Source organism: Poecilia reticulata, chromosome 17 (assembly GCF_904066995.2).
Source record: "Poecilia reticulata chromosome 17, P_reticulata-male-v2, whole genome shotgun sequence".
NCBI lineage: Eukaryota > Metazoa > Chordata > Actinopteri > Cyprinodontiformes > Poeciliidae > Poecilia > Poecilia reticulata.
In genome coordinates, this window is record NC_088846.1 from 4,719,334 (window position 1) to 4,742,689 (window position 23,356).

Genomic DNA, 23,356 nt, shown 5'->3' on the forward strand with positions numbered 1-23,356 from the left:
AACAACAAATGTATGAGTTATTTCTGTCTGAGATTAACTAATACTAACGGTGTGTGATACTGGAAATCTCTTTTTGATCCGATAATGAGTGAACACAAGGCTAGTATCGCTGATACCGATATGTTTTATTTTTAAATATCATTGAATAATTAGGTGATTTGACTTCAGTTAATTAATTATGATTGTGAAAAAAATACAGGACAAACATTTTAAACAAGTGTTTTTTAAAATTAACTAACAATAGAAAACAATGTACACTGCAAAAACACAAAATCTTGCCATGTATTTTTGGTCTAGTTTTTGGTGCGAATATCTTGAACTAAGACAAAGCTAACTTGTTTTAAGTTAAAAATTCCTTAATATTGATGAAAAAGTACTAGTTCCACTAGTAAATTATTTCACTTATAAAATGGGAAAAATGCTTTGTTATAAGTGAAATAATCATCCAACTGAATTAGTACTTTTTCATCAATGTGAAGGAATTTGAAGCTTAAAACAAGCCCCCAGATCTTTTTTGAAAAGTTACTTGTAAGTTAGTTTTGTCTTATTTCAAGATATTTCTAGGATATTTGTCCTAGAAATTAGGCCAAAATTACTTGATAAGATTGTGTTTTTACAGTGTATTAGTATAGAAATAACATACTTACCTAGATTCTACTACACACAATTGTTTATTAGGCTAACTGAGTCTGTAACTGTAACCTAAATGGAAATACTATTTTCTCTTCCTTTTATGTTCACCCATATTTATATGTCTAGGTTGAGGTGTACAAGTATATTTTTGTGATTCAGTATTTTTGTGATATTCTGGCTTTTTCCAGCAGCCAGAATATCTAATAGTAGTTTAATCTATCTGCTAAAATTACACCTATGATCACAGTTTGGACTGTGAAAACCATTTATCATAGATATTCCTGATTTTTGTTGAAAAGCCTCTGCCAGAGAAGTGTCTCCAACTGTTTAAATTCAGGCATACACCCCAACATGGACTCTGAGAAAATTTGAGTACCTTGCTGGACATATGGAAGAGAAATTGCAAACAAAAGTATTGATCATTTCACATGGACTATCTTTGTGTTGAAACTAAAGGAGTAGCACAGATAAATCTTAAGGTAACAAATAGGCAGTTGATGAACAACAAGCAGCATTACTGTAAAGCAGCAGGCTCCAGGCTAGCGTAACATATTCACTGTGTTAATATGTTAGGCTGTGCCACACCTGGTACTTTATACACAACAGAACAACATTTAGGCATCATTGGTAAAGCATAGACTTGACAGATCTTTTTTTTCTATTACTTTACCACCATTGGCTCAGACTGAAGTGAGATTAAATAATCACCATAAGGTTTTGATTTTATCAGATTAGGCCTGACCTGGTCAATAACCAACTCCTCAGGTGTAACGGGATTTAGAAATCCCGTTACACTCTTTTGATGTTTTGACCAGTCAAGTGGTACTCTCAACCTTTTTTTTCTGATCACAAAGACCCCTCAAATCCGACCGGTGTGTGTTCCACCATATGTCACAAGATAGATTGCGTGCTTGACCTCCGGAGGAGTCTGTACATTTTGCCCCGAGTATCTCTCAAAGTCCGCCTTCCTCCTCTGGAATAACTTCTCACATCAGTGGACAGACGGGCCAAGCACTGTGTCAGCTTTACAAGTCCCACCAATAAAGATCCGCCACCCAGCATCAGACAGGGCCACAGCAGTCCGAACAGCACTCTCTGCAGGGTGTACTTCCTGTTCAGAATGATGTGTTTGGGGTGTCCCTTTTGGTCACTGAAACACGCTGAGCTGTTCTTCAGCTGGTTGTCCACCCACTTTTCCACTTTCTGCACTTCGTCCTGAAGCCCTTTTCTGTCCAGTTGGCACTTGGGGAGATAGAAACACTGGAACAGAAGAAAAACAATCCAAGTCGCTTGTTGCTTCAGGATCTGCTAAAACGGATGCGTTATCAATTCATGGACTTCAAGTCTTTCATTTTGCATCTATCCCATCTGGACTAAGCGCGACCATCTTTGACCATTATGATCTCAGTAAGCTTTAGTGCAGAGTCACACATAACATCAAGAGACTCAGGAAATTTTGAGTCATTTAAAGCATGTACCTCGTTCGGAAGGAAGACCGAATCCTCATCAAACTGGAGAAAGGCTGACTCGTTGGAACCGGTGACGCTGACGGTCACAGTAAGGCAGGGCACTGTGCTCACCCCTCTGCAGTCCACCCACTCTTCCAGGATATCAGTCTGAGTCAGGACACAGCTGGCCTGCTCCCAGCAACTGGAGAACAGTCACCAGGGACATTTTAGAGAAGAATGACCAAAACCCTCTGGCATTGTAAACTATCACCAGTATGACAATATTTATAGTATGTCAGATAGAATATTGGCATGAGAGGAATCAACTGACTAAGCTCAAGCAAACCTTGCATAGAGACACAACACTCTTGAGAAGAAGAGAAGCGTTTGCAGATGTGGTGTAGCAGTTCCTTGACAAACTGAATGGAGTGAAACAATGGACTCACTGCCTTTTAGCCATTTGTGGTCTCTAAGACTAGTAATCTGTTACTTGAGCTCATTTTGTTGGCAGTTCTGTGGAATTTCCCACTGAAGTACCATTTGGACTAAACTTTTTGCTGGACGGGATGACCTACCATCAGATAACATGTATCTCAGCCAAAGACTCTCCTATAACTATGGACTAACGGATTTCAATAGCTTCTCAATCTTACAGACTTTAAAGGGGTTACAAAAGATTTTGAGTTAGGGTAGCATCTTATTCAACATGGTCTCACAACTTTTTTTTCTCTTAATCACTTTAGTTTGTGTTTTAAAGGACTATATAGCGCTACATCTGCCATGGGAGGTTCAGTTGTTGGCACTTCTGCATTACAACAACAATGTCCATGGTTTAAATCTTAGATGGAGGTCTTTTTATTTGGAGTTTGCTTGTTCTTCCTTCTTTCCCTGTGGTCTGCCAAAGAATATAGTAAACGAGTAGATACATGGTACCTATTGTAGAACCCTTTTCTTACTCCAGCAGAAGAGCAGAGTAAAGACACATTCCAGAGTTGCTGACCCCACTGGCGAGCAGTGCGTGCTAAATAAGATGTAATATCTCAGCCTCACTGACAGCTTGGATGTGTACACCAGCGTACCTGTCGATGTAAGGCTTAACCGTGGTAATGCCGACCACAAAGAACATGAGCACAGAGAAAGCCATCATGGTGAAGCCCAACAAGATGGCTCGTTCTTCTCCAACACTAGACGTAGGCATCTGACTCCGGGCCCCCTCGGCTTCCCCTCTTTGGCTCCTCTCCTGCTCCTGTGTCGCCGATGTGTGCTGGATCTCCCTGTGTCTCACACATGCACACACACACACACACGGACACAAATCAGGTTTAAGCAACACGGCTTAATGCCACTCAACCTCAGATTTTATGGTGTGTATTGATTGACGCTGTGAAAGATGTTTGCTTCAGATTCTTTGAAGCAAACAAAGAATCTGAGGATGTTTAACCCACTTGAGGGTTAAACACCAAAATCATCTGCCAATTTAGGACTTTAGAACTCTAACATTTTTATTTTTGTAAATGTATATGAAAGCTTTAAAATATATGAATTTATTACAGTAGCACAATCTTGCACAAAAAAAAACGTTTGAACACAAAACAGACAACAGAACAAATCAATGGATTTCACAGGATTGGTCCCGCCCACTGGGTTTGATGGCTGGGTTTGTTTCACAGGATCCATGAAATTAATGAATATACAGTGAAAGTATTATTAGATTCTTGAATAAAGGCTTTCTTTAAAAATACACTTTATGATTTAAATTCATTATCTAAAAACGTAGCTTTAATTATTTTATGGGACATCTGATTATTTAATTGCAATTTCATAATTTCATGATATATTTAATAATCTAATGACATAATTTAGTGCTAAATTGAAAAATCTGTGTTTTTCTTTAATTTTGTCATTTTTATTTATATCTATCTTTTGTCAGTAGGCAGGAAACTGCAAATATAAGCAAATGTACACATCTTCTTTTAGAAGAACGTTTTTCCTCTACTTTCAAACCTAAAATTAGGAATAAAACTGTGGTAGACATGTCCCCCCAAAAAACATAAGTTATCTTTCTCTAAAAGGTCATGTAACACTCAAGGCTCTGAAGCGGTTTTATTTAACCGCACCGAGGGCAACAGAACGCCTCTTTGGACTGTAAAGGTTGCCACAGACATCCAAGTGTAGATGTGGAATAAATAAGTCACAGTGTTAAGCAGTTTCCAAACTTGAGCCGTCCGTTTTACTATTTCCTCGCTGTCCCCAATGTCCGCCAGCAGAGTTTATTTGGTGAAGCTCTGCTTGCATTTCCAAGTGTTTTCCAGCCGTAATGAACTCCCAGCTGCGTTTCCTCCAGCCCTCGCCGCCCGGCCCAGTCCATCATTTGCTCTTACCGTGTCTGCCGCCTGCGAGCACCATGCAGGTTGATGTTAATGGGGATGCTAAACGACCTCCGGGGAGAAGCCGTGTTCAAGAACATGCCCGGTTCTATCTGAGTCGCCTCCCTTGGCCCGCCGGTACCTGTATCCTCCTAACAAGCCTGTATTTTTTTCTCTCCCTCTCTCTCTGTATCTGAAAGTCAAATGTCCTTCCTGCGCCCTAAAAGATCATCTCATGTCTTCCAGCAGGCAGCGAGGGGGATTAATGCACCGGGTTCCAGTTTATTCACCAGGGAACTTCCTGTTGTTTACCAAAGCTCAAAGGTGAGTGCAAAATCTTCCACCCTCATGTGTGTTTCTATAGAAACTGGTGCAGGTAAGGCAGGTAGGATGTTAATAGGCTCTCACTTGGCCTGTGACACTCAGCTGGAGCTGTTTGTCATGAAAAGGCTGAGCTTGCTTTTTGCTTTATGGACAAATTCAAAGCTTTCAAACAGGATAAAAAGTAAAAAAAAAAAAAAAACTCACCTGAGCATGTGAGTCCTCATTTTAATCCCTCTGATCTGCTGAGGCGTCTCAGATTATCTGGCTCCAGTGCAGGAAGCCGAACATGTTTATATGTGTTATTCAAACAATCAGACTTCCTTATATTATTTATGAATTGCTGGAAAGCAGATGGAGGCATTAACCTGTTGACAGTTGAGTTTAATAAAAGCCGCCCGAGGCTCCGAGCTGCCCGGAAACACAGCAGCCATGTCTCACCCGCTTCACTCACTATTGAATTCAGTTAAGCTTTTTCCTTTATAAACTGTATTATGTAGATAGCCGGAGGCGCGCCTCATTACTTTGTGTTTTGTTTCCTATAAATTTTAAAGTAGATTTGATCAATAGTCCGGCAGGCTTTCTGAAGGTCACCAAAACTTTTCTTTTTGCAAGTTTTCCAACAGTTTCTGTTTATATCTACCTGAGCTAAATAAAAAACATGTTTCTTAATGTGAAAGCAATGATTATTATTATCATTAATAATAATAATGATAAAACCCCCCACCCCCGGCTTGACACGGATTCTTAAAAGATTAGTGGCGGCCCCAGAAAATGTTAGGTATGCACAGCTTATTTTTTAAAAAATATCTACATTTATATTAACTTTTTAATCTTATTTGTAATTTTATACATTTGTTTATTTACTGGGTGTTACATTTATGTGGATTACATTTTTCAAGATCTTCTCTTTAACTTACATTTTGTAACTTTCCAACCACAAGCTTTTGAGTGCTTTATGAGATACACATACTGTAATGACGTAGAAGGACAATAATCGATTATTACTATTATTATTATTATTATTAAGTAGACACTTTGACTAATGGCAGCCAGGGCTGTAGCTCCGCCCACATTCATCACACACTGCGCTTGAGGCACCAAGTGGCCCCTGAGGGAACCAAAAGAATCAGGCTCAGTCACTATAATTAATCATAAACTAAAAATGTGTGAAACATGTTAACAGATATAAGAAATGCATAACAAATCTTCACCGTGATCTTTATTTGTAAAGAATTTTGAAAACATGTATTATTTACCTTCCTCTGCTGGTCGATCTCATAAAATCTCACTAACACACGTCAAGGTTTGTAGCTGTGCTGTGACAAAAGTTGGAAAAGTTCCAGGCGTACGACTAGCTGTGGAAGACACTGCAGGTGTTTTCTTCACCTTAATAATTAATAGTTGGATGTCTCAGAAATCTTAAAACACACTTCTTTCTGCAATGAGCGGTTCTGAACGGAGCCGATGTTCAAAGAGAGACTCTCAGAACGCCTGAAGAACCGCTGCTAACAGAAAGTCTGGCCGCTTTGAAGCAAAATACAAAGACTGCCTATAAAGGTAAGAAGCAGGGAAATCAACCACAAACTAAAAGCTCCAGATGGTTTAAAAACAGGCCAACCAGTTTTGAAGATGCAAATATTTATGACCAACCTGGTGTTGGATGCCAAAGTAGAAGAGTTCTGGTCATAGAAGGAGCAATATTGAGAATCCTTTTCTACTTTTTGAGAAGTCTGAACTTGAAGTATTTGGGATAATTGCCTGTAAAACTTTCAGACTTGCTGCAGACATTTTGAGTTTCCTTCCACAATCGTACAAGTTTGCTAGAATTTTGGTCCTTTCCTACTGGTGGAACTGAGTCAGATTTGATATCTGACTCGCTCACACACACTGTTCAGCTCTGCGCATCAATTTTCTGTCAGACTGAGATCAGAAATTCATGATGGCCGCTCCAGAACATTGACTGTGCTGTTCTTAACACACTGTGCAGCTGATGTGGTGCTATTCTCAGTCATTCTCCTTTTGAAAAACCCATTTAGACCCAAGATTTACCCTAAATGATGCTATTTTTTAAGTCCACCAGTCAATTTAATTGCAAACTGGTCGTTATGACCAAACAATAATGTGGTCTGAATGTGGTTTAATCAGATCACAAGATATAATCTCTACAAAGTGTAATTAACCCCCTTGTGAAACCATAACCCCACACCCAGTCAAATTTTGAAAAATTGCACCAGAGTGGGCGGAGTCAGGATGCTTTGGGGGCGTGGCCAAGTCAGGCACAGGGGGCTGAGTGTGTGTGTGGTCAGGATGTGGGAAAGCACTATTGCCAGCTTAATGATTTTGTTGCTATTGTTAGCGATCTTTCAGATCCTTCTGGTGACTTTATTTTTAAAGAAGTGGCTAGCAACAAATCTAGCACCATTTTTGCATGTTTTAGAGAGAGTTATGGTGATGTGTGAAAGAGGGTTTTAGGCCAGATTGAAACTAATTTACACAAAAATACCAACATTTGTACAGAAACTAAAAGATAGCAACCTTAAGAACTAATTTAGGCAGCTTATTGGGAAAAAAGTTTGGATTTAGTTTACTGTCCAAGCTTTTTTCTCCTAGGGTGTATTGCCAACTGTAAACTGGCTTTTTGTTGTTTTTTTTTGAAGTGATGGACAGCTCTGTGTGATCTTAAGTCATTTTACGTTAAGAATGAGATGCTCCGTGCCCCCCTGACTTGTTGGGCGCCACAAGGATCAGTTCTGCATCTTCACAAGATTGTTAGCATTTGTTCTGGCCTGAATGTGAACATTAACGTGCCATTTTTAGGCATCGGGAAATTGTACCTGAGGCTGAACCAGACTTGTGGAGTTCTCTTTCAAATGTTTTTGTCACAAATGTCATGCTGTCACACAAGAAGAAATGTGTTTTAGGTGTTGTCATGTTGTAAGAACACTTTGGAATTTGAAGAAAGTGACTGACTTGAGAGAGGAAACATTTGTCTGGCCTATGTCAAAAAATTGAAAAAACAAGAAAAAAAGTTTTTGTGGCCTTTTCTATAATATATGTAAACACCTTGTTTCAACCGTATATGTTTATTTGGACTTTTTTGTTGAATTGGCACTAAACTCCTTTTTCTGTAATAAAAAAAAAAGCTTTGCACATATAATATATGCTGCGCCCACTTCCTTACAGGATGGCAGTAGAATCTGATGCTTTTGATGTAACTGAAGAAAACAAGATTAAAAATGTATTAAGCGCCGGGTTCTCTGCCTCACCTGGCAACCTGAGACCTTGCCTTGACCGTGAGGCTCACAGCTTGGTTCTGCACTTGTAATGGGATTCGAGCAGAATTTCATCTTTACCGTAAATGCCTAATGGAGTTGTACAGCTGCAATTATTTCAAGTCGGGGTGAACTGTTTCTGTGCTGATGTGATATCTTCACACGGCTCTAAGTCCTTGCTTCTGTTGTCTGTCTTTAGGAAGCCGTGCTGTGATCTTGTACAATGGTGTGACTTATTCCTCCAATTATCCGGGCCAGTGGCTGTAAGTGGACTCACGGTGTGTCTTGTTATCTTGTGGCACCGCTGAACGACATTTCATGACAACATGTACTCGGTTCAGGGCGGAAAGTAAGTCAGCACAATGGAGAATCACCAGAAGAGGACTCTAACTTTCCTTACCATTGGATTGATATTCATGCTGAGCGGGATAGAGTACGGTAAGTTTTTCAAATAATCCTGTTGAACATTCTCCTGGTAGAGCACATCACGGATAACATGGCTTCTGTTTGAATGTCCGATGTGCAGTGCTGTGTTAACAACCCTCCACCAACCATCACTCTGCAACCACAAACTGAAGGGTTTCATTAGGATTCTATGTGACGGACCAACACAACGTAGTGCATCACTAGTTGCGGTTCCATTACAAATGTGGGCAAAACTAAAAAAAAAAAAAAAAAGTGTTGAAAAACACAATTTCACAATTGCAGTAAGAAAAGCGATTATTATAACACGTGAATAAGCTTGTTCACACAATAAGTCATTTGCTAACACTCCGCGTCATCGTCCTCCTACCACTTCCTGTGTTCTTATTCGTCTTTTCCGTCAGTAGTAACGGAATTGTTGATCACGACTTACGTGATGTGAAAAAAACGTTTCCATTGAATCGTTGCGAAATCGATACGGCCGAAAAATCACCTCATTCTTGGGCCAAAACATTTTATTGAAAAATAAGTCTGTTTTGAAACCAAATTTATTTTCGTTATAGCAATTTGCGGACCAGCGATTGCTCCAAAAGCAGGAAGCGGATTGCAGCACAGGGCATTCTGGGTAAATACGACCAAAACAAACGCCAGAGTCTAGCGCTAGCGGGAGAAATGACACGTGTCGGGTTTTTTTCTTTCTTTCTTTCTTTCTTTATTTATTTATTTATTTATTTATTTATTTATAGAGCTGCCCCAACCACTGAAATCTGATGCGATTCCATTTTTGTTTAAATTTTGTGAAAAATAAAGTTGTGCTTAGTGTGTTCTTCAGAGGGTTTCATGTTGTCTCCTTCAGCAGTTATTGGTGCAGCGCCACCATAAGTGAGGAGGTGACCAGGTTGGTTGGTTTGACATAGTGAAGTCTGAAAAATGACCTCGAAGCTGAAAATGTAACAAAAGTTGCAATTTTGATCCAGAATGGAACCGATTCTAAAGGACTATCAGGTCTACAGAGTCTAACCCAGGGTTGTGCGATAAATACATTAGAACATGCTTTTCAAAGCTTATTTAGGTTTTTTTTTTTTAAAGAACATGTACTTTTTTTTCTTCCATTTTACCTTCCCTGCACCACTTTTTGGTGATTTGTCACATAAAATCCCAACAAACAATGTAAAAAAAGGTCAAGCAGTATCTGTATTTTTGCACCAATTTCATCTGTAAGAACTCTTCTCTTTCCCTGTTCCTCTGCTGCGGTCCCAGCCGTCATTCTACCCACAATCTGGAGGTATCTGCAGATTCTGGAGGCTCCACCTTACTTCCTGGGTCTGGGCCTGTCTGCCTTCAGCCTGAGCGCGCTGCTAACGGGTCCTCTTTTTGGAGTCTGGTCTGATCGAAGCAAAACTACCAAATCCATCATCCTGTTCTCCAACCTCTTTGAAATCGCTGGTGAGAGTTTTACTTTTCGCTGAATGCTGCGTTATGAGATCTTGACATGTCATCTCCCTTCAACAGGAGGTTATGTGATACTTAAAATCAAAAAATCTGGTTCTATAATATCAGCAAAGACTCAAGTTAAACATATATCCAGAGTTATACTTTCTAAGTGAAGCCTTCGCTGTCATTGCAGAGCCTGAATACTAGCGTTGTTCTTTTTCATTTGTCCCCAGGTAACTTCATGTATTTTATGGGCTATTCAAAGTGGCTGTTATTATGCAGTCGGCTTGTAGCAGGTAACACACTCACTAATACACACAAACACTCACATTGGCATGCGTGTGAGTCATGGATTACTCACCATTAAGGACATGGTTGAACTGTGACTGGTGTTTTGGTTTGAGCTGTTGGCACTTTGAGTCTTCAGAGGCAGTTTGGTGTGAAGTTTGCAGGTTGTTAAAACATTTTTTCCGTTACATCTGGTCTCCTCCATGAGTCCAACTACATCCGCCTTAGGAGGAGAGGGGTTGGAGACCGTAGCTGCCTCTTACCTTTTTGGGTGCTGGAATTAGATCCAGTACTTCTGAAAACCTGAACAAATCAATGCGGTCACAATAAACACATTATTCACTCTCTATTTTTGTAAAAATCAAGTTTGAGTTTGTTAAACTTTTCTATTGGTAGCATTTGATTAAAAAAAAGTACATTCTCTTTATTATGCCGTAATGTTAGTCCTTCATCAAAAGTGTTGCCTTGATTCTTTAATGCATGTTTGAGAAATCCTCAAATCTCCCGTGGCAACCATCTAGCTGTCCAAAAACGCCTGGGTGGAACCTAGCCTTCAAGGGCAAAGCTCCAGTTTCCAAGCTTTTGCCTTACAGAGCACAAGGCCTCCATGACTCCCCCATCAGCTCCTTCAGACTAGCCAGCAGCAATTAGCAAACACCTGGTAAAACTGTGCATCTACTGAGCTCATTATAGGAACTACTTCTCAGTGCGACACTTGTAAAAACGTTAAAGGGTTAATAAAGGAGCCATGTTGTGATAACTTCCTGAAGGCGGAGTTTCAGAAAGAACTGAGGTTTTAAAGCGATAGAGGCAAAATTTTAAGGCATTAAACTACTAAGTCAAATTTCTTATATATATTGCTGAGGTGAACAGAAATATACTGTTTTCCTTTCAGGTGTGGGTGCAGGAGCAGGCTCCTCCATCTTTGGCTTCCTAACCCGGAGCACTCTGCCAGAGGAGCGCGCTGGTATCTTCGCCGCCATCATGGCCTGTCGTCAGGCCGGCCTTCTCGTCGGTCAGTTCCTTTCCTCCCTCTCCCACCTCTCCGCACCCTGCTCTGTATTCCGGTGAAACATCAGACACCGGGAAGGATCTTTTGGCTTTGATGTGTGGTGTGATCTGCGATAAGAAGAGGCCATTCAATAAAATCACCTAGGTGTACGGCTTGTGTCTTGTGCACATCCTCCGTTTGTCTCATCTTTAAAGCTCTTCCTCCCGTCTCTCCAGGGCCGGCGTTCAACTTGTTCCTGCGGCTGTGTGATTTCAAACTGGGGCCCTTTGTTGTGAACAAGTACACGTCTCCTGGGGTAACTGCATCCACACAATCAGTAATCTGAGGTTCTCCGAAAGGCTCGTGAATACAGAAACGAGCCGTAGAAATAGTCGCTCTGCATTCTGAACTCTTATGGATCCCACCGCCCCCCACTCCCTACTTTGTTCTCTCAACAATAGAAATAAAACAATATGCGGCAAAGCAGGCTTGTAACAACCCGTGTCTGTCTGTTTCCATTCCACCATGCCTTAATGAAACACCTGTTGCACCAATTCAGCCAAGATGAAATGTAGAGGCCCCTCCCTCAACGCTTGCTTCAATTTTCCACATAATTTGAAGCTGATTTCACGTCGTGATGTTTCAGACATCTAGGATTCAGATGTGTGTCTTTTTCAGATCTTCATGTGTCTGCTGTGGACGCTGCTTCAGTTCGTCGTCCTGGCTGGGTACTGGGACGTACCGCCCATAAGCTCGCAGGGGGGAGTCGTCGTGTTGGAGATGAAACAAGAGAAGGAAGAGGAGGCGCCCCTGATGGGGTCAGACGAGGAGGAGGCGCGTACCTACAGAGCCGTCGACTCCGACCAATCGGAGGCTTCGCCCGTGTCACAGAGAGCCCACGAAACCTCAAACCCCTTTAAAAACTTCAGCGTCAGCAACGGTGAGCGAATGGCTGACTGTCAACTTTCCTCCAGGCTATCGGAGCTTCGTGTAGGAAGAGGTGTCACAGCCGATGCACAAGTTCTGAATCTGCTTTATTGATTTTCTTGCAGTCACACAAACATGCACACAGAGTTACATTGACTTTCTCTGCTCAGAAGGATTTTGCTCAGTGTAACAAATCAGATTCTCTTGTATTGACAGGACTTCTGTGTGTATGTGTTTGTATAAACAGAAAATACATATAAATGATGTTAGGCGTCCTACTGCATTAGCCTCATAGTAATGATACATACAAGACGAGGGGTGATTGGTTGTCATCATTGATTATCTTTTGCTGCACTTTGAACGGTTGTTGGTGTGTGTGTGTGTGTGTGTGTGTGTGTGTGTGTGTGTGTGTGTGTGTGTGTGTGTGTGTGTGTGTGTGTGTGTGTGTGTATGTGTGTGTGTGTGTGTGTGTGTGTGTGTGTGTGTGTGTGTGTGTGTGTGTGTGTGTGTGTACTGCTATATGCCACACACAGAGGACCAGTTTCACAATATTTACCAACAAAAGCAGGTCATTTGTGGAAAGTGAGGACCTGTTTTCTCTGTCTTCACTTTTTTTCGTTTAAGTTTCATGTTGTGACTTCACCGCTTCCAAGGACCTAAATGCATCTTCCATTACTGGCTGTTACACGTGTGCTTTAAGAATTGAGGAGGGATATTTTTACCTGCCACATGATTCATTCCTTGTTTTCTGCTTGCCTTTCACTAAATCTGGCAACGCTGATCAGTGGACGCTGACTGGACACATTTGGGAACAGCATACTTGCATACTGCAAGAACAGGAAGCAATGGTAGAACTAACTACCTAACTAACTAAGTAGGATGTGGTTGACTTTTACTAGTTGGAAACGATTGCCCCAATATTCAGGTTTTCTCTAGACCCGGGGTCTGTAATCCAAGGAGCCATTTTTACTGTCCTCATATATGTGTAATCTCCCTTACGGACTGAATGGGTGACTACTCTAGAAGACAGCTCATCATCAGTCTGAATGTTTGGAGAGAGGTTTAGGTTCATGGTTGTCGGTCAGGCCCTCTAATGCTGATGAAAGTCGGTACGGTGTCCCAGTAAGGATAGTTGTAAATGACTGTGTGTGTGTGTGTGTGCGTGCGTGCGTGCGTGTGTGTGTGTGTGTGTGTGTGTGCGCGCGTGTCAAACCCTTTTATCGATCTTCTCACTCTTTGAAGTTGAGGCAAAGAGAAGGCTTGCAGACCTCCTTGTTTATTGACTGGCCTGCTGTGGTTGACTCGTGGATGAAATGGAGACAGAATTGGTAAAGTGGCCAGAGTTCCCATCGATTCCTGTTTGTTCTGAGGAGAATCTGCCACACTAGAAACCCCGCTCTGTTCAGCTGTTACAGTGTGTCTGGTATTCGCTCCCTTGAATTATTGATTCTCCTGGACTTTTTTTTTGTTTTCTTCTATAGCTGTGGAGAACCTTTGAATATGTGGCAGAGCATACGTTTTCTTTCATTAAGTCCCGTCACTGTCAGGGGCCAAGGAGAAGAAAAATAGTTAAAAATAAAATCACTGTGATTTTTATTTTATTTTTTTTTTACCCTTTGGCTTTTGAACTGCTCTGGTGTCTTTTAATAGTTTGCTTGTAGCCTTTACAGTTTCATTTGCTTAGAACTGGATCAACCTCCCTGTGCATTTACAGAAAACTGCAGAATTTTTGTTATTTTCTGAGAACATCCTCAACACTTATTGATCCAGTGAGAAACGTTGCAATGATTATTAAAAAACTGTGTGAAAAAGTTTGAATTTATTGTAGATGCTCTCTAATACACATTGGGATCATTATAACATATAAATACTTACATAAACACACATCTGGCTAATGAAGATCCATTCATCCAGTTTTATTTGTTGTTCATCTTATCTTATCTTATCTTATCTTATCTTATCTTATCTTATCTTATCTTATCTTATCTTATCTTATCTATCTGTGAATGGAAGGAAAAAATTTGGATGTCTGACAGTGGAAGCTTCTGACCTTTCGACATGTGAAATGTGTAGGATCCATTCAATCCTCCAAGTAACTTATCGAGAAAATCTGTAGTCAACATTTGAACCTATTCTGACTCGTATTTGCACAAAACAGCAGCTGCTTTAAGACAGTATACATACACACACACTGTAAAAGAGCGATTTACAAAAGCTGAACTCCAGTAAACAACAGAGGAGGGAACAAAGACATCTGAACCAGAGCGGACCACTCGCTGTAATGTGGAGGCTTTTCTCCAGCCATCTGGTGAGAACATCCAAATTTAGCTACGAGCCCAGCTCGTTTTCCAACCCCTCTCCGTCCATACGGGAGCTTCTGTTCCAGGAAAAGATGGGACCGAGACATGGAATTGACTAAGATCTATTTCTCGCTCGTTCTCACAAGAGGAAAAACTCCAATTCACACTTGTCTTAACGCAGAAGAAGCTTGGGCGAGGCTCTCCAGTTTTCTCTCCGCACCAAACTTTATCTCCGCATCGCGTGCCAGTCGAGAGTTTTTTTCAGTCGAACTTGTTTGCTGATTTTCTCGTTGATTCTTCTGTCTTCCATATTACAGAGTTCCTGAGAGAAGAAGTGGTTGTTCTCCTTACGGCTCAGTTCATCACTCTATTCAACCAGACAGCGCTGGAGGTGAGGAGCAACCATTTCGATCTATCAGCCAAAGCTTGCAAACATTCTGCTCTTTTTTTTTTACTCTGGGCTAGAGCAGCAGCAAATCCCTCCGTGGAAAAACTCAAGACACCTAAACAATTTTGTTTTTATAGATTCTTGATGAAATAAACACAAAGTAAAAATCAAGTAAACTTTTCTCAATGTTAGGGTGAATTGGGGTGAACGGTGCTAAAAAGTGTTTTTGCTCCTTTACAGATATATTCTGTTGTGGATTTTTGTTCATCTTGTACCTAAATGATCACAAAAAGCAGTTTTACAGTTTTTCTTTTTGGTGCATTTCTCAGAACAGAAAAGAAATTCTCAAAACTACTTGTTCAATACTAAAAAAAAAAGCAGTTTCTCATTTCTGTGAGCAAAGAGGCAAATGTACGCGATTCTGTACAATCCTCTGCTTTTCAATTTCTTATGTCATGTTGATCAAAATGTATTATAGGGGTCTCTGTTGAATAGACTTGATGTCCAAAGTAAATTCATCGTATAAGTCTGAACATGCAAAATGCTTGAACAGGTTGTCGTAATATGTCAATCACATTTTAATTCATTTTCATTTAACTTTTTATTTTTCTCAATCTGTCCTGAATTGGTAAATTATTGCTTGGTGAATTTAGGTTTTCGTCAACATAGGCAAACGTGTTAGATCAACAAATGATCAACCGGTTTTCTGAAAAACCTCAAAGGTAAATTTTTTGAACCATCAGTTGGCAAGTATGTAGTGTATATAGCCAGAGAAAAACACCATGTTACATTTATGACAACCAGGACTTGGATGGGGTCAGCACCAAGAGAGAAGAGGAGTTGGAAGGTAAAAGAGAAGAAGAGGCTGAGCACATCTGGAAGTTTCCATCAATCCGTCATCACATTATGGTTTTGTGATCCACAACGAGACGCTAATGGAGTTCCTCTCACCCTACTACTCCTCATTCCTTAACTCCATACAGGAGTTTTTCTCATCATGGAGATGGAAAGTATAAGAAGCTCATCAACAAATTAGTCTCTTGCCATTGATCTCTCATAATTATAACAGTTCTTGTCATCAAAACGTTAGTCATCGTTTACAACAGATCATCCCTCCAGAGTACACTGTTATATAGACAACACGACTAATCAGTTTGACTGTAAGTAAATATGCGTTCATTGACACAGATATTTACTTTTGAGAGATGAACTGTGGCTTTTGCAGGCAATCCGTGGTGTTTTGCTGTTTATATGAATAGTTTTGAGAAACGCATTTACTCTGTTTTGCAAATGTCTAAAACGATTCGAGAAATTCACCAAAGCGACTGAGAAAAACTGTAAAATTTGTTTGGTGACTTGAGACCCTTAAAATTGTTTGAGAAAAAACAAACGGAAAAAAAAAAAAATCTGTGAGCGGGGAAGCAGTCAACAGCACAGCATGCACCACATGCTTCCTGTGTAATTGTCTTTAATTAGCTCAAGGTACCCAAAGTCATTTGTATCCTTTTGGATTCGCATCGATTTCTTACAGAGATCGTGTGCTGATGACGGGACGCTCATACTGCTGGGTAAAGTCCTCCGGAGCACATCCTAAAGATTTTCAATAGAGTTCAGGTCGCGGCTCTACGGAGGCCAATCCATGTGTGAAAATGATACCTTCATGACGCCTGAATCAGTCTCTCCCAGTCTCAGCCCCAGTGGGCCCAGCACTCCCATTGTCAAACATCCTGCTTCCCTTTGGAAAAGTAGAAATCCGACTAAGTGAAACCTGAAAGTCAGCTGACTTTAATATCGACACCAAACATTCGAGTCTAAAGCTGACCATTTACAGTAGCTCCAGATCATTATATTGCCCACTCGCTATGATAAACCCATCATTTCTTCTTTTAATGTGCGTATCACTCTGAAACTCATTACACCACACGACCTTATTCCATTGACCAGGGTTCTGTCTTTACTGCCCACATAATGAAACCATTTTTTTATTTGTCTCTCAGATTAGTGACTCTCAGGAGGCCAAACAGTTATTTAGTCACAGTACACTGAGTTCTCTACACACGACGCGTTGAACTCCACGCTGGACTTCCTTTGATTATATTTAACTAGACCTTTAAATGGTTTCCAAACACACGTACTCCACTCGAGTTTCCTGTCAGCCAGGTTTTTCCCTCAAAGTTTCTGGTTCTATATCTTAATTTTAGAATTTCATTAGAGACTATACTTAACCCAATTTTATTTACAGATTTTTTTTGTTTGCTTGTAGCACCTTATGAAACTGAGTGACATGGTTTATTTTAAGGATAGAAAAAGACTTGTGGCCACAACTTAATATTTTATGGCCACAGCTTGTAATCATTAAGTCGTTCCCATGAAATAAATAAATAGTCCCCATTAGATATTAAGCTGTGCCCACGAATCAAACAAGTCGTTTCCACTTGTTATGAAGTCGTGGCCACGAGATATTAAGACGTGGGCATGAATTTATTTTTTTTCCTCCCATTTCACCAGACGCTTTCTCTGTACAATGACGTTTTGTAATCTTGTTATAACCAATTTCCCTTTTACCTCAAATTCTATCAAATCTAACCTGTCTGTCTGTCTTTAACCCCCACCCCTCCCCCGCCCTCCAGACCATGGTGACCCCTCTGACTCAGCGCTACTTCAGCTTCGGCGAGCTGGGCAACAGCCTGATGTACAGCCTGTGTGGGGTGGAGGTCATCGTGGGGTTCTTCTTCGTGCGCTGGCTGAGCAGCAAGGTTGCGGACCGCGTGGTGCTGGCCGTGGGCCTGGTCATCTGCTGCACCGCCTGTATCTGGTGCCTCGTTTTCCTCTGCAAGCCCCGAGGTGCTGACCTGCCCGTGAAAACACGCAGACACACCCGACGAGCACGCATGTAGACTCGAGGCTCAGAGCCAAGTCGTCTTTGTCTGACCGGTGTGTTGGTGTGCAGGAGCGTACAGCGCAGTGGAACTGGGTCACCCGGCAGATGAAATGAATGAGCTCTTTAAATGATATCATTCAGGCTCTGGTGGGCCAGCAGGAGCTCACGCAGGCAGGCCGGATCCTGTGTGCTCATGTTGGCCTGCGTCTGTTGCAGCTCGTCACGTTTATCGCTCTGATTAACAGTGACAGGTGCTGGAACCGGGTGCAGCCTGGGTACATTTAACAGGATTGTAGTAATCTAATTAAATGGAGGGCGGGGGGGGGCTATTTGTTAGAGCGTAGCCTACATTTGTTCTGTATTTGTTTCAGTTCCACTTAAACAAACAATAGCATCAAACTTATGACAGACAGATACCTGAGCAAAACAAAAAAAAAAAAAAGCATTTCCAGACTCGGTCCTCTGAGGGAGCGGCTTAATTTGCAGAACTGCCTTTTCATCGTAAGATTATAGACGTTCAAGTCCAACAGGAACATCCAACCGTTCGAGTGGGCACAGATTCCCACAAACATGTGCATGATGCAAGGCAGCACAGAGCAGAAATGGACTGGCTGCCAGCTTGGCAGAGGTTTTATTTTGCAGACAAGAGCTTTCTGTGGAGGAGCCAGCCCGTTTATGGAGGAGAACCTAGAAACCAGTGGAGGGAGAGGGGGAAACCGAGATTCACCAGCTGCGTTTCCACCACAAATGTGCCCAGATCTTTGTCTGTATTCCGCCAACGTCCACAAAACACAGCTTTGCAATTGCAGTGTTAACATTAAATAAGAAGTCAAGATAAAATCACATGTGAACAAACTTGTTCACGCGTTACGTCATGAAAAAACATTTCAGTGACAGATGTAAACAGTTACTTGAGATATATCCATAATTTAGCCGCGGCGCTGGCCCTCATCATCCATCAGCTATCAGAGGAAACGTCGGCGTCTTGTTCAGGCGTTGGCGTGACAAGCCCTGCCTATTTAGGGACTTATGTGAGCCGATTTTACAGAAGAGCTATGGATTCAAAACGTTTCAATGAAAAACTCGTGACACGGTGTGATTTATGTGATGCAAGAAAAAGTGTTGTAGTTTCCATTGTAGTTTCGCAGAATGCAACATGGCTGGAAACGCTCATTAGCCATAAAATTACGCAAATTGAAATAACGAAAATAAATTTGCTTCATGGAAATACACCAATTTTAAAAAAAAACAATTTTTCAATAAAAATATCTTGTATTAGTGCATTTTGTAAAACTCAAATGGAAGCATTGACGCGAGTGTGTCACGAGTCACATGATCAACAGCCGGATGTGACTATTGCCAAAAATGACGAAGAAAATGACAGGAAGTGGAAGGAGGATGATGGCGCGGCAAGTTTTTAATGGCTTATCTGTGTGACTTTAAATGCGTTTCTTATTTAATAAAACACCACAATTGCGATTGTGTTTTTTCAACATTAGCGGGATATAGACAGCGCTTTGCTTTGTGCGCATTTGTAATGGAAACGCAACCAGTTGCTCTGCTCAGTCTGTTGACACTGAGCTGAAAAGCCAAAACAAGCAAATCTGTTCTATAAAAACCTGAAAGAAATGTGTACAGAACTTATATCCATCGATTTTATTTCTCCATATTTGCCGTGCCTTCCAGGTGGATTTGAGTGGCAGCTTTCAGCCTTCATAGTGGGGGTTTTCCTGCAGCTGCTGGGGCTTCCATTCGTGGCTGTGTCTCAGGTGTCGCTCTTCTCCAAAGTCACTGCTGAGAAAACTCAAGGTGTGCTCATGTTATGTTGTCAAGATGCGCAAACAACAGATCGTTGCTGTGCACATAGGATTGTAAAAAATATAAAAAAAATAAAACTAAAAAAAACTTGCAAATATGGTATGTCAAAGCCATATTTTAATATTGGCCCACAAGTGAAATAAAAATGAAATATTTTTGTTTTGCTTCTCTAAAAGGGTTCAGCCAAGGGGTCCGGCGCTCCGTCGGAGGCCTGGCTACCATCTTGGGTCCTTTGTGGGCTGGAGGATTGACCAATAACTTGTACATAATGCTGGGCATGATGCTGGCTCTGCTCGCCATGATCACAGTAAGTAGAGCCGGAGCTTTTCACTGACTGGTGAAAACGTCCTTAAAGGGTCAGAAGAAGAGCGATGTTGTGCTGACTTCCTGTAGACAGAGTTTCAGAAAGAACGGGAGTTTTTAAAGAGCCAGAGTCCCAATTTTAAGGCGTTAACTTAAAAAGTCAAATTTGTTTTACAGCATTTTCATAACAGTAACTTGATTGTGCTATAAAGTGGCACTATGTGTCTGGAAAATGCGTAATTCCTCATCTTTCAGGTTTTGGCTTTTGCATTTTGTTGACCCTTATGGGCCTCTGTATGTAAAGATACACCTGGTCATCAAGCCTGAAGCACATAACCACATTTTCAGGACTCAAACCAAAAGCTAACCTCACTTTAGCAGACAAAGTGAAATACTGACAAAAACTGGAGTGTTTTTCATTATACAGGCTTCATTTGACTAGAAATATCATAGAGGTTTAATGTTATGAGAGCTCCTAGCCCAAGATCTCATTACACCTTTAGTAAAACAAGCTACTTCCCACTGTTAGCTCCCCACTGTAGATGCACCCATTAGAATGTCTCAGCAGTGACTGTGGCTTGTTTTGTGCACAGTGCAGATAAGGTGGAGTTCAACCTCTACATAAAACGTTTGGTATTAAAATGTATTCATTATCACCTTCATTTCTCCAGTTAAGACCAGATTTGTTCATACCCCTTGTAGATTTAGCTTTAAACCAGTGTTGACCAACTTCAAACCTCAAGAGCTGCTGTCCTTCAACTTTTCGTCTCTTTCATAACACATTTTAGTCAAATGATTGAGGTCCTTCATGAACAAGTCATTCAGTTCTATAGAGACCTGCCAACGACCCATTCATTTGATTTCGGTGACGTGGAGAAGAGATGCTTCTAAAAGACGCAGGACAGTAGGACTTCAGCTGCTGTATGGTGATGAAAAGGAAAGAAATTAATGTTAAAATCTAATCCTGTCAAGGCGTGCGTTTGCATAATCTTAGTCTTAACTTCAGATTACGGCTTCTAAACGGTGAATTATGACGTCAGGTGTTCTTAGATTATGGCCTGTAAGAAACCAGGTTTCTCTTGGGGAAACCTGGTTTTTGTGGTCACCACTTTGTCTGCTTCTCCTCCAGACCTTAAATCCTTCTGTTTTTTCAGTGTTTAAACTTAAACATCCCATTTTTATTGGGCCTTTAACCGGCCTGCTGTGATTAATAGCTAATTGCCTCGATCAATAGCACTTTGTCTACGTGGGGATAATGGTGCGACCCAATGAGTTAAAAAGCAGTTACTGCTAGGTTTTTTTTTTTTCTCTCTCTCTTCATTTTAAAGGAAAATCCTTTGCTCAGCATGTCATTAATAGCCCACGCGTTTTTTACTCAAAGGCCTCTGTTCTCCATAGCCACATGCCGCTGTATGTGTCTGCAGGTTATGACAGTCCTGTCCTACGAGCGGCTGGTCGAGCCGAGGGTGGTGCAGTGTGCCCAGAGCGCTGACAGCGGAGGGTAGAGGGGAGAGGAGCGGGCCGAGACGGACCGGGGGCACGAGGGGGACGCCCTTCACTTCAGAGAGAATAAATCCAAGTTTCCTGAAGAGGAAAGCGTATGAGTGCAGAATAAAGATGATCAAAAAGCTTTGCACACCGTCTCCACCATCATCAGCCTGCATTAGGATGAACCGCATTATTCATATTACTACCAGATAATTAATTACATTTTACACAAGGGGGCACCATTGCTCTCACGTTGAGTACTTACAGGTATAATTGTAGATGAAAGCTATTATTTTTAAGGAGAACTATTTATACTCCCATGTATAAGTGGGAAAAAAAAGCTGTTTTTTTTTTTTTTTTGTCTTTTCCTTTCTGTGTATCAGAAATGTGGTTTATTCTTCCCCCTGTGAAGAGGAAAGCTCTCTCTGAAAATGAAACGGCTGACACAATGAGTGCAGAAAGTGGAGTTGTCAACATCTTAGCGGCTTCGTGTCAAGAAACCTGACAGGAGAAGAGGGTCAAAGACGGTGATTCTTCACAGATTTATTGGTACCTTTCTTTTTTTTTTTTTTTCCTAAAAAGAGGGAAAAAAGCGACACACACACACATGCACACGCACACAAAAAGACTTGGATGTAATGACACCATGTTGTTATCTGGATTCCTTCCTGTTCGGCTTGCACAAATGAGACACTCATGAAGTTAAGAAAAAAACAATACAATAAAAAATACTTGCTAAATTGCCAATTCTATCCTTTTAACTAAAGGGAGCAAATTAAATGTTAATAACATACATTCATAATTTACAGTTTGACAAGGTGTGAGTAGTGTACAGTCAGCTGTTCTTGCCTGTGTTCTCCTCTAGGATGTGCTGTGTGCTACACATCAGCAGACGAGGGAGGAATGCTGTAAGCAACATCAAGGCATTGTCGATTCTCTTTGTAGAAGCGAGTGTTGGTTCGGCCAGCCTCAGTGTTTTTGCATAATTGCAGATAAGGCTCAGTAACCTTTCCAGTTTTTCTCGCTCAGCATGTGATATTTGCCTTCTTTTTTTTTTTCTTCTTTTTTTTTCTTTTTGCCCGAAATGGAAATTCTAATCTCTGGGACTCAAGGACATAATATATATAAGTACTTTTATGCCCTGATCAGCGTATTGAGGTGCTTGACATTTTAAGGGAGATAACAGAAGTGCACAGATTCGGGTCAGGCTGGAATTTGACTCACTTTGAACAGTAGCTCTGTCTTCCAGGACGCGTCTCTCCTTTCCACTAACGAAAACAGACAGTTTACGGTGAACCTGCATTTTAATCTGCGGGGATTTATTTTTCATTTGGGTATTTATGGATATAAATTTAAAAAAGCACAGCTAGATAGCATTTAGAAAAAAAATAAACAAAACTGCTTTATTCACTCCGCTCTGACAGGAGCTTAAGGTGCTTAACAAACCTGCTGAGTAACTCCCATCACTGCTGTCTTTTTATTCGCTGTTCTACCATCGTTTTGTGAGAATTTAAAAGCTACGTTCCACGTTGAACGAAGATAAACGAAGAAGTCGGAGGGCCTTTGTGGCGTCACGTGAACCGAACCAGCCGGCTCAGCAGCCGCGGCGGTGAAAATGTTTTAAAGATACACAGAGCAACCATTTGATGTAGGGGCAACCAATTATTTCTGTTAGCCAAGGACAGGCGTGCGTCGCTATGGAGATGGGACTTTGCAAAGGGTGGGGGTAGTGGGGCGGGGGGAGTCAGTCGGCGAAGCCAGGGAGAGTGGACGCAGTGGATGTTTTGGTGGAGCAGAGCGTGGAACCTGTTACTGCCACTGCGATGAAGCAGATACGGAGCAGTAATTACAGTTTTCCTTCTCTGTTGGAAGGAACGTTTCTTCTTTCAGTTCAACATTCCATTAGGAAGACGATAAATAAAAGGCTCCGTACAGCGTACCGGGTTTTCAACCTTTCTTCTTTTATTTTTTTTTTTTTTAGAAATGATGACAATGTTCTGATGAATGAAGGTCTGCACGCTGGAAAGAATGGGTCAGATAATTACTAAAAGAGGAAGCTTGGATTGTCTCAA

At 41.2% G+C, this 23,356-nt stretch overlaps 2 protein-coding genes and 1 long non-coding RNA gene across 5 annotated transcripts in view; 1 reads left to right on the forward strand and 2 right to left on the reverse strand.

Moving 5' to 3' along the window:
• Window positions 1-4,770, reverse strand: kcnmb3 (potassium calcium-activated channel subfamily M regulatory beta subunit 3). The gene is made up of 4 exons (XM_008433275.3): window positions 4,463-4,770; window positions 3,161-3,355; window positions 2,112-2,283; window positions 1-1,893 (listed from the first exon to the last, which is right to left on the reverse strand). The coding sequence occupies exons 1-4, from the start codon at window positions 4,546-4,548 to the stop codon at window positions 1,525-1,527; spliced, it is 822 nt and encodes a 273-aa protein (XP_008431497.2). The 5' UTR covers window positions 4,549-4,770; the 3' UTR covers window positions 1-1,524.
• mfsd8l2 (major facilitator superfamily domain containing 8-like 2) lies at window positions 3,980-21,432 on the forward strand. Of its 2 annotated transcripts, XM_008433277.3 has the most exons (14): window positions 3,980-4,585; window positions 4,694-4,771; window positions 8,243-8,306; window positions 8,385-8,481; window positions 9,727-9,912; window positions 10,134-10,196; window positions 11,084-11,203; window positions 11,416-11,495; window positions 11,858-12,119; window positions 14,724-14,797; window positions 17,425-17,638; window positions 19,362-19,484; window positions 19,670-19,800; window positions 21,221-21,432. In XM_008433277.3, the coding sequence occupies exons 4-14, from the start codon at window positions 8,406-8,408 to the stop codon at window positions 21,299-21,301; spliced, it is 1,410 nt and encodes a 469-aa protein (XP_008431499.2). In that variant the 5' UTR covers window positions 3,980-4,585; window positions 4,694-4,771; window positions 8,243-8,306; window positions 8,385-8,405; the 3' UTR covers window positions 21,302-21,432. The 2 variants fall into 2 exon arrangements, with proteins under 2 accessions (XP_008431499.2, XP_081454224.1); XM_081598098.1 differs by lacking the exons at window positions 3,980-4,585; window positions 4,694-4,771 and having other exon boundaries at window positions 8,009-8,306.
• LOC103479063 (uncharacterized) overlaps window positions 19,796-23,356 on the reverse strand; it is a 14,618-nt gene continuing 11,057 nt past the window's right edge. The window contains exon 3 of one of the 2 annotated variants that reach the window (XR_001777464.2): window positions 19,796-19,880. This is a non-coding gene — a long non-coding RNA (uncharacterized LOC103479063). Of the gene's footprint in view, window positions 19,881-23,012; window positions 23,304-23,356 lie in introns of those variants that run through there. The other variant, XR_535889.3, reaches the window with a different exon arrangement.